The 11,551-nt window shown below is 40.4% G+C and overlaps 1 protein-coding gene across 7 annotated transcripts in view; it reads right to left on the bottom strand.

Annotated features, from left to right (window-relative positions):
* Window positions 1–805: 805 nt before the first annotated feature.
* SIPA1L1 (signal induced proliferation associated 1 like 1) overlaps window positions 806–11,551 on the bottom strand; it is a 221,629-nt gene continuing 210,883 nt past the window's right edge. For 6 of the 7 annotated variants that reach the window (XM_082058409.1, XM_082058408.1, XM_082058412.1 and 3 more), the window contains 5 exons: window positions 9,859–10,102; window positions 6,821–6,967; window positions 4,214–4,328; window positions 3,644–3,725; window positions 806–2,907 (listed from right to left, as the gene is read on the bottom strand). In XM_082058409.1, the coding sequence (XP_081914535.1) occupies window positions 2,764–2,907; window positions 3,644–3,725; window positions 4,214–4,328; window positions 6,821–6,967; window positions 9,859–10,102 (732 nt within the window). In that variant the 3' untranslated portion in view covers window positions 806–2,763. The remainder of the gene's footprint in view (window positions 2,908–3,643; window positions 3,726–4,213; window positions 4,329–6,820; window positions 6,968–9,858; window positions 10,103–11,551) is intronic. The other variant, XM_082058414.1, reaches the window with a different exon arrangement.

Genomic DNA, 11,551 nt, shown 5'->3' with positions numbered 1-11,551 from the left:
GTGCTTCAACTCAGTTACCAGTATCCAATCAAAAACGGTAAAACAGCATCGAGTTTTCTTTCCGAGACTCAACCCGTATTTTTCAATTGGATGCTTCTTTTTGTTCTTGCTGCTTCAGAGCTCTCTTGGTCAGGTAACTTCACTGCTAGGAAGAGATGGATTTTCTTTCCCCATGTGGCTTTTAAGGATCCATTCAGTGAAACTGGAAGACACTTTCTTGCAAAGTGACATAGGTTCCATGTTTTTGAGCTGTTTAGAACACTGATCCATCGAACTAAAAAAAGGTCTGTTCGAAACGTGTTCAAGGTCATCTTCCAAGTCAAAGGAGGAGATCTGCAAAACAAACCTAACACGTCATGTTGTGCACTCACAGGCTGGGCTCTGGGATGCTGAAAGCTGTGTTTGCCCTTGGGCAAATGTGCCAGACAAGTCTGGTTTTGACCTAAATCAGCTTCAATTTTTCCAAGTTCTAAAACTCTGATAAATGACAAAAACCCACTGCTCCTCGTTTTCCATATCAGCCTGGTGAAGCCCAGAGTCACTGTTAAAGGTAGAAAAACCTTGTAAATAGGGGAAGAAAAAATATTTTTGCAGTAATACAAGTAAAAAAAAAAAAAAATCAAGGGATGAAGTGCATGTGTACATACCAAGTAATGGCCTTCAAAGGATAAAAACATGGAAGTATGATGGAGAACAAAACTCTTCTATTGCTAAGCACTGAGAAAAGCCGTACAATAAGAAAGCAGGAAGAAATGCACGCTGAAAAGTCTTAAACAACAAACCCAACAAAATCAGAAAAAAATGGTTTAGAAGAGCCTTTAAAATGAGTTTTATTGTCAGAATTTTACAAGTAGCCTTCAGTGGCATCATACAAGAACTCTGTTGCAAAACTCTAATAAATAGTCTGCCCCAAGTCCCAAAATATTTTTTTGAAATAAAATAAAAACCAAACTTAAAAATAAAAGAGAATAAAAGCAAGACTTCAGGATGCTCAGAGATGTTAGCAATATTTCCCATTTACAAATAATATCAGGCATTATATAAATCTCCTTCATACAAGTCATTAAAAAACCCAAGACATTCTAAACCTTTACAAAAGCACTCCAGAAATAGTTCCAAAGAGATCCATTTCCATGACAAAACATTAGAGAAGAACTCCATGGGGATTAGCATCACAAATGAAGTTTGAGGTTGAAGTGTAGTGTGTACTTGTGTGGAGCAAGATTAAAGAGCATGAAAAAGGGAGCTGAAAAAGAGCGTGGAAGTTTCTTTGACAAGACTATGCCTGATGATTTTAATCTGTCTATTTGAGCATGTGGTAAAGGGGAAGGAGTGGATGCTCTTGAAATTAACCCCCAGACTGCATTTTTATGCAAGGCAATAGTTATTAAGGTATTGACTGTATCCTCAGAATGGAGTAGAAAAGGTTTCCCAGCAGACTGCACAGTTCAATGCCTGTGCAGACTGCGGCGCTTAAAAATCGTGTTCTGACACCTAAAAGGTATTTTCTGGAGAGGTAACATGTTGTGGCAAGTTAACTGCTCCTTCAAAGAACAAGAAAGAAACTTTCCTGGCATGAGGTGGTTTGGGAAATCTCATGCTAGACAGTTTCACTGGGGATTGGGGATTTCAGAGCTCCAACCCTATCCCAGTACTTCGAAAAATACACTTCTCTAATTCACCTTTACATATTCCTCTGTCTACTATAGTCAAAGATTTAGAAGACCTCTAATTTAATAAAACGCAAGTTGAATAAACATTTCTCAAATGTGTTGTGATTTGAGAAGTCCAGAGAAATGGAATAGGAGGGCAAATGCATGGAAATGGTTTACGTTGATTTTCATGGAAACAGTTCAGGGCAAAAAAAATCCTAAACCTCTTTACAACTTCAGCCTAAGTCTTCAGCACACATGCAAGTGACAGCTTCCCCTGGAAGGGAAGGGGACTGCCCAGTGCTACAGCAGCCGTGCTCGGGATCAATCTGCCTGCCCGGTGCGGTATGAACGGCAGCACAGCCAGTTTTGCTGTTCATAAAGCTACTTTGCAGCCATTGTTTCCACAGGAAACAAAGGCTGTCAGAAATGCCAATGCAATGGATGTGTGATAATACGCTTTGCCCATGGCTCACGTCTCTAGTCGCTCTCCAAACGTTACGATGCTGGTTGTTCTGTACCATACACTATGGCCACGCGCTCTCTGTAATGTATGGGAAGGCAGCACTAGCAACCAAGCGCAAATTGCTAAGGAGACACCTAAAACATTGCATTACATCCCTTTGTCTGTGGCATACTTCAGAAAACAATGTAAGAAGAGCAGTAAAATAAACATTTCTTTCTAATTTTCTAGATGTCATAATATTTGCCAAAGCTGCAAGGAAAAGCAGATTACCTGAAACAGAGAGAAAAGAGTTAGTGGAAACAGAGGCAGATGGAACAGCAAGCCCGATCTAGCCTCCAAATAATTTTTGTACATAACAGATAAAGAGACAATGTGCAAAAAATAGACATTCACATTTTAGCAGTTAAACTTTTATTTTACCTTTTTAAAATTATTTACTTTAATTTTTCTACAAAAGGCAGACATTGATTGTTGATCTGCAATTGTTCTGAGTGCACGCAGAGATGCAAAAAAGGGCTATCGGAAGATGAAAGACAGGGAAGTGCTCTGACTATACTTTCACATGTCATGGTTAAGGTGGCATTAAAGCTTAAGTCCCCAGTAATAATATTCATAACAGATAGTTTCCTTCCCCGTACACTGTTCTCAGTTCATATCAATTGTGTTGAAAACCCATTCGGTGAATTTCTTCAGTTTCTCGGTTGCATTCTGGGATTCCTCCTGTAACCTCAAGTTGTCTTCCCGTAAATGTTGCACTTCAGCCTGGAGATTGGCCTTGTCCTCTTTTTCCTTAGGCGTGAGGAAAAATACAGATCTTAGTGGAAATTTTAAGTGATGATTCCTATCTATATACACCAGCAAGACTCTTAAGAAAGGACGAGTCTCATCTTTGTAAGGATTCTATGTGCAGTAACACATGGTTTTGTACCTAATGGACAAATGTGACATTTAATGAGCAGGATTTCTCTATATTAAGTACTAATACAGAAGCTGGCTCCACAAGTGGTGGAATAAAGCTGGGCATGCCCTGTTCTGTATGCACAACATGTATGTACAATAAGGGATAGGAAATATTTCTGCGAATACCTCCCCAGCGAAGAGACTTGTCATTTGACCATAGCAGATCCTTCTTAGACTAAGGAAGCAATAACAGAATACAGAAAGCTTCCACAGAAGAAATTATATGTTTAGGTAATACTACCAACTTTTCAACATCAGCAGGATATAGTTACATGGACTAACTTCAAGACTTTTGCAGTGCCACCTGAATTCAGAGTGGAGGTACCCTGAATCACCCTCATAATTTAAGCAGAGGAATCAGATGCCTACAGATTTAGAAACTTCACCTTAGCCTTGCATAATTAGAAGTATGGTCTGAGAAAAGTAGCAAAGAAATATCTTTTTCTCATACAAGGATGAGACTGTCACAGGCTGAGGAACGGCAAAGCAGGATTACACAGTTACTAGCATCACCCATCAGCACTAAATATATGTCTTACGGATTTTCTGTAGATTAAACGTTTACCTTCCTTAAATCCTCTTGCAACATCTTCAGCAAACCTTCCAGTTGGTCCACTTTAGAGGCGAGAGTTGGAGGAGATTCTTTACTGTTGAAAGCAGGGAACAAAAATAGGTGTTGTTATGGTTTACTGTGTTCCCACAGGGTAGCTAAAAGCCTTGTCTATACCAAGTGGCTTTACGTAGGTATGCACTTGGGTACACTAAGAATTCACAAAATGGAACAAAAAGAACCGAACAAAGAGTACATGGAACACATGCAGCGCATTAATAAAGAATTAAATTTTGTGTGTTCATTAAGTAGGGCTATCCCATCACTTGACTTCTCTACATCACTCTACTTCTACACATCATACGTGCCTCGAATTACCATTGCTTTGGACACGTTCATGACCATCTCAGACAAGAAAGAACCAGCAAAAAAGTTAAACTGTACTTATGATTCTTCTGTTTTCACTTCCCACCACCATCTTCACGACCTTGTGAAGAGTTTTTCTGTGAAGCCTGGTGATGGCGTTCCTACTTTTTTCCTTGGTTTTTAGCTGAGGAAGCCTGCATATCTGGTGCATTTACTTACCCTGTATAAGGCTTTATCTGTGCAGTAATCTGGTCCTCAGCCTGATCACTACTGGAGGCAGCGCTCACAGGTCTGTGATTTTCGTCAGCAGCAGCAAAGAATGAAGCTCGCTGAACTGAGAAGGCAAACACAGAGAAAAACAGTGGCAGCAGTGATGATTATTTTATCCTGTATCACACAACAGCTACCTGACAAGACCTCAAAGCAATCTAAGCCTATCTCAAGCAAGGTAAGGTGATGATATGACATACCAATATCCACTTGATGGAGGCAAACTGGCATTGCAAATGTTTGCACCAGGTTCTCCACTGGATTGGATTCAACAAGCAAGTATGATAATAGCTCTGGCACAGCCCTGCATGCTCACACAGGTCATACATCACCCTCGGGCTAAGCAGCTCTCTAAGAGGGAGATGCTGGAGAGTGCAAAGCAGAGAGACCCCAGCAACACTCACAGAGTCCACCCAAGGCCAGTTCCAAGAGAGGCAAGAAGCCAAGCAGGAACAACAAAAACTGTGCAGAACTTCCGGGGTAAAACTGCATGACACTGCCCAGTAACTCAGCAACTCCATAAAGGATCCCTTTATCTTGAGGAAAGAAAAGCTCACTGTGCACAATTTACATGTGGAAAGTAAAATGACCAATGTAATTTTTCAGAACCCAGACTTTTTTCCTTATGCTTTAGAAAATGTTCTTAGATTGAAATGTGAAGCCTCTTTCCTCCCTTGTGTCTATACTTTTTTTTTTGTCCTGTAACTGCTCAGATCTTTTAAACACAACTCTAAATCACTATGACGTGTGGTTGTGACTGAACTACTGACTGTCCCTACCTCTGGAGTTTCCTTGCACAAACAGTAACAGAAATACTTTTTAGATTAATATATTAACATCTCTCTCCCTCAACATCTGCTGGTCTTTCACTGGAAATAGAATAATATATTTTCCTCCTTGGCAAATTTTAATTCTGTGCTTTCAACAATGCTAAAATTAATGTGCCTTGGTATTTGATTCAATTTTTCCTGCTCCTCTCTTTTTCCTTTGAGGGAAAATACTGAAGGTTGGTGTAGCTCAGGGATCCGGGTAGCTTTTGCTTCAGCTAGTTGCAGATATCACTACTTGTAACTTCAAGGGCATGTGCTGAAGACACCAACCAATGCTGTAGAAGAGAGGCGTCCAGAATCACAAATCAGAATTGAGGCTGCCTGGTACTTGTCAATCCCAACTAGCACCTGGCAGAGACTAGAGACCGCGATTATATCCACATCAGACAGCTGTTCCCCCTCCAAGCCAAATCTGAATATATTTTTACAGCAGTGAGATGAAGGTGTCAGCCAACACATCACCCCAGTTTTGCTTCATCTGAGGTGTCAGTTTGTTACCTCCACCACACTGACCTTTGTTCACACTGCTGAAGAGAAACACAAGTGAGTTTGGGGGCTAGAAAAGTGAGGTATTCAGGTTAACGAGGACAGTCAAATCTAAACAAAAAGGGGGATCTTCTAAACAGAAACTGCTGATCACAGTGAAATGCATTAAAACCTGGGTTTCACCTCTATATGGTGGTGAAAAAAACGTAACTACAAATTCACCTCCTCTTAGGGACTAAGGCTCACTCTGAACACTCTTTCCCAATGCTGCACAGCAGAAACGTGAGACATTCTGATCCTACAACTCCTAGAGCAACAGAGCAGGGCACACATGTACGTCTTGAACATCAGCTCAGACACGTGCCATCTTATGGAAGCATTTGGCTGCTACCACAGAAGAGCCCAGAAAGCAAGTTCCTTCACAACCTTCTCCAACCATGCAGAATAATGTCTAAAAGATTCGGGATCAGTGAAAACACTTTCAGGAAGGTGGGACACCATTTACGCAGAGATTAGGAAAGAGCACTTCTGTTTAATGCACCTAGAAGACTTTTCCATTGTATTACAGTAACTGTGAGGTAAACTCCCTTTGGGCTGAAGGGAATTTTAAATTCAAATTTGGGCATTTTAAATTCAAATACATCTAGGCAGCTTACAGTTCTCTTCAGTTTTCTAAGTTTCAAGGAGATGGAAAGTGCCATAGTATGAAATGACACGTGCACATCCATGCATTCAGAGAACACAAGGGGAAGAATGGCAATGAAAAAGCCTAAATCAACAAGGCATATTTCCCAAATTACCTTGGCAGTGCACTTCAGCTGCGCTACAGAAACTTCTTGCTGGTGCACTGAGCAAGCAATCATTAGTGTGCTCATATGCTTTTCCCCTGCTATTTGACTTTACTTTTCCATTTCTGTGCCAGATGTCTTTTCCACCCTAGCTGTGATGTCTGCACCTGTTCTACATGAAATGAAAAGTAGCCAGTTTCACAGAAATTTGGCCAAACTGTAGCACAGAGGGATTCCAGTAGGAAGAAATGGTCTCTGAGAATTACATACAAAGTTTTAGGCTGTTAAGACTTGAATTGCTATTTTAAATTAGCTTTAGCTTCAGACTAAGTAGAAACAGTAACAGCAACAAAAGAACAAGTGGGAAAAAACCCACACCAAAACAACAACCCACGCCCTAATAAAGCATGCACAAAGACTAACTTTCTAAGTGTTATATTCTGAAAACTTACCTTCAAAAGCTTTGGCAGCATCTACCAAGTTTGACCAGTCCAGATCAGAGGCAGAATCAGGCAATGGCATAAGACCAGGGTCTGGCATAGGCTGCCGTCTTTGCTCCTGGATATCCGTGAGGGAGCTGTCTGAGGCAGAAAACTCTCCTAGAGCACAGCAGAACAAATTATAAACTCCATAAAAGAAAACCCCACAATTCCTTTCTTAATACTAACACAAACGCCATTTTAAATTTTTTCTGGGATAGCACTTTTGGAACCAGTTTGATCAACTGTAGTTGACCAAATAGAGCATGTTACAAGCCTGTTTTCTGAGACAGTGCTTCTCACCAGGACATTCAGCTCTTTTCTAACCTGCCTGAATCTTCACAGTTTAGCACTTTCAAAGCCAATCTCTGCCTCCTCCCAGCGCTGGGGCTGGGGGCAGCACTCTTCTACCCAACAATTCCTGTTTCTGCACAAGCTGAAGATACTCTGGAGGGCTCTGCAGCTCACTGGGGCTTCTATGGTCCCTGATACCTATTTGCTCCCGTAAAAACACAAAACTGGGCGTTCTGGGTTTTTTTTCTCCTCTTTACAATTTTGTAAACCAATGAGAGCAGACTTAGGTCTACCAAGATGAATCAGAACAAGAAAGCCCTTCAAATGACTTACAAAGCATTTGCCATCTCTGAACAGTTTAGTGAAACCTCTTGATCTTTACTGAAAAATACCCACGCCCACCTGTAAGCTGGTATAATACATGGCCCGCTATGGAAAAAAAAATTGGCAAGCTTGTAAGAAAGAGATGAAGTCCCTGTAATTTTTGTACAAACTGGTGCCTAGGAAAGTGAAACAGTTGAATTATTGCCACTAATTAAGGAAAGATCAAATTGTAAACCAACAATTATCTACTTTATTCCAGTTTACTGTCTGGATAATAAAAAAAATGTGCAATGCCTGGTCAGTCAGCACATGCGTAAGCTCAGAAGCAGCAACAACCTGCTTCCTTGTGTTCTCTGGCACGGCATAAAGAAAGTTGTGAAATATTTGTAGGTGCATTTAGAAGCTCCAGAGACGTAGGGGTGAGAAGATGGACTGGGCACCTGGGAGGATGCTGCAGAGAAGAAGGGTATAGTGAAGAATCCATTTGGACCAGAGCAAACAGAAAGACAGCCTGGTGGGCAGGACACAAGCCCACTGGAAGACAAATGTCTCTTCAGATAAATAATATTGCTGCATGGGAAGCAATGATGAGAAAAGCTACACTGCACTCACTTATCTGCTCAAAAATCTTGAATTTTTTTTGTCTCTGTGTGTGTTTACTTTTTATAAACATAAGTTCAGCTCTATATTAACACTGAGGACTCCTGCATTATCTCTCCAGGAGAGGGCAGTTATTTGGGAAGTTCTTAACATGAAAACATTTATAATTAGTGAAAAGACACACAGAATTAGGAGAAAAAACATAACCATTTGAAAAATTACCTGTTTTAAAAGTGTGAGTTGGATCGTTAAATAAGACAGATGAGTAAATAAGAATATTTTTAGCTCATTGTTTTCGCTCCTCAAAACAAATAAAGGTGCTCTGGAATAGTGGTTCTTTGTTATTCAGATCTTTGAACTTAAAGAATTTTGAATAGCTGGAAGCCAAATACTTGTGGTATTAAATATCCAGCTCTACTTAATCCTTCTCTCAGCAAAGGCAAGTGTGGCGGGAGACAATTTGTGTCACTGGTTCTTTTATCAGGCAGGTCTACCTTTTATAGAAAATGGAAAATCTTGTTTGTTGACACACGTATAAAGCTTGTGCACTAGGAGGACTAATCAGTTTGGTGTGGAATAGAACGTGACAGCAAAAGGAGGTTTTGTGGTTTTCCTTTTGGAAAATACAGACATCTAAATGAAAAGAGACCAAGTGCTGCTTTCCACTTCTACTCAGATGGCACCATTAATCTTCTGACCCCAAGCCCTCAGAAGCCAAATCCACCAGCCAGTTACAAGCACAATCAAGTCTGCAAAGTTATTTTAGTGCATATAAAAAGCAGAAGTGAAGAGAGCTCAGTTTCCTAACTCTTACACAAGAAACACGTTATACAGAAACAACAGCTCATGAAAATGTCAGGTTCAACACTGAAAACTGATGCCTGGTGATCACAGACAGATGAAAAGAATTTAAAATAGATTTCTTCAGCAGCCTTCACTGTCAAATGTATCCTGTGTATCTAAATACAGACTGTGCTTAGGGCTCGCTACAGTGAGTTCAACCTATTGATAGCTTTGGCTTTTCCTCTTGAAACACACTAAAAAACCATGAATAAATCAGAGCAGACATAGTTCTTCAGAAAACACTGCAGAATCCTACACTGTGAGATCTAACTCTATTTCTGGAAAACACATTTAGTAGACATGTAGTTACGAGGTACAGCGGGAACCTGTGAAAATTCCCTTTCTCACCCACTGAGACATTCACATGCAGCAACACACAACCTATCAGATAATCCTTCTGAGACTTCTCAGTAAAATAACGGGGAAAGCTGAGCACTTTCTTGACAGCAGGTTACCAACGACTTTTTCCTGTTAGCTGTTGATGTGTGACTAAAATAATTAACTCAACTCTGGCAAAATGAATAGGGTAACAGAGTGAATGTAAAAAGTTTGTGCAATAAAAACTGTATCTGGTGTAGTTGTACATCCAAATGTCCACTGGTATTTATCCACTTTTATATCATTACTTTCCTAAAAGTATTTTGTTCCCAGAATCCCACACTAATAGAACTGACACCTGCAGTTGTCACTGGTGTATAGCCAGGCATGTATTATTTGCTCATTGGAAAAAAAGGCGAAAGGTAACTGCACTTACCTCATGCAGCCTTATACCCACTGAAGTGAGGAAAAAAACCAATTTCCATCCTATTTTATATTTTCAGGCATGTGACTTGACTCTCTTCATTTTAGCAAAATCAAGATGGAAGTACTAATCGCTATAACAAACATTTTCCCATAACGTGATTAACAAAGGATTCCTTTGAAAGTAGAAAAACCTGAAATACACTTACCATGTAGTGATTTCATTCCCAAAGTATATGACGGTCTCCGTAATGGCAGCGACTTTGGGAGAGAAGGGTATGTGCTGGTGAACAGGACATCATTTGGCATTGCTTGGTCCAAGAGCGAGGCCCGTGAGGCGAAGAAGTGATCCCTCTGACCACTGTAAATACTCTCATCTGACAAAGTCCTTTGCAAGGCACGCCTTGTGGTAGGAGTGCTGGGAAAGGGAGACTGACAGGACAGAGTGTGTGACTATACATTGATAAAAACAAATAAAGAAATGAGAAAAAAAAAATCAATAAAGAAAATTTTGAAGTCTTTTCTGAAATAGCTTTTTAAAACTTTTTTTTAATAAGAACACAAGTGTTAACATATTTTTCAGGCTGGATAGGAAAAAGAACTAAAGGAATCTGCTTTGAAGGAAATTATAACTGGATAACATAGGCTAAAAAAGACCTGTATATCTCACATTCTACCTTTTAAATACCCTTCAAACTTCCCCTGAAGTGGAAACCTCAGGCAGCCCCTGCAGATTCTAGAGCCAATGTGCAGCAGAGATAATGTTTACAGAAACTGACTGAATGCTGCATAAACCAGAGCTGTCCCTCCTGCATGGAGGCGGTTGCCTTCCTGCAGGCAGAGCACCAGCAAATGCCAACTCATTAGCAGTCTCCTATTACCGAACGATGAGAAACGCCCACCACCACTTTGATTCTTCAGAAGGATTTGAATCAAAATGAAGTAAATAGTCCCACGAGTGAGAAAACTTACGTCTTACCCCCACCATCATCCCAGCTTCCTCCATGAGAAAGCCACGCAGTGGATTAGCCTGGAGCTACCAACTCTCTGGCCAGTGCCAGGGAGCTGCTGTCACAGAACACACAACCATGCCCATCAGCAGAGACACTGATTTTCATGACACCTGTACCAATGTAACTGTCTCTAAAATACAACATTTCTTTATGGTTTAGCGCAAATTTGGTCCAAAGGCTTTCCTGGAGAAATGGCAAACAAAGGACAATCTCACCACCCTCATTGTTCTGTAAGCAAGTTTAAACAAAAAAGGAGATAACACGATTTCTGGAAAAGGTGATTAAACATTATAAAGGGTTGCTCATCTGCACATGAAAATGGTTCTCTCTTCTCAGAAAGAGGAAAAAAGAATGTTTAAACAGACAGTACTTTATTCCTGTGATCAAAACCCCACACTACGAGGTGGGAGAAGAACATGGAAGAGGGTCTATTTGTACTGTAGAAGGGAAGATAATATGCCTCTTTTTTTCTTCTTCCCCAAAACATTACAGATTTTGATACTAAAAGACTGCTGCACATTTTGGTTTTATGATTAAAGACCAGAAACAATTAAGATTCCAAAACCCGCTATCATCAAAAAACAAGGAAGGAAAGAGAAGCCACGTCCAATGCCAACTTCTATTACGTCATATTCTCCATTCTGCGTTGCCTTCCTCAGGACATGCGCATCACAGTATGAAACCCACATACATAGTTAACACTACAGAAGTGACACCTTCTGGTATACAGTTGTCACTATGTTACGTTGAGGATAAGCTGCTTTTTTATTCTGAAATTGAAAAGCTCAACCAGCAGGTACATGTTATGATCCAGAGAAATCTCCCAGTGCTTGTCCTGAAGTGGCAAAGGGAAAGAAAGGGCTGCCAAGTCAAGCAGCATTTACTCAAC

Source organism: Streptopelia decaocto, assembly GCF_964273445.1.
Source record: "Streptopelia decaocto genome assembly, chromosome: 7".
NCBI classification, from domain to species: Eukaryota; Metazoa; Chordata; class Aves; order Columbiformes; family Columbidae; genus Streptopelia; species Streptopelia decaocto.
Note: the sequence above shows the minus strand (reverse complement) of the source record. Positions and strands in the feature narration are given on the sequence as shown.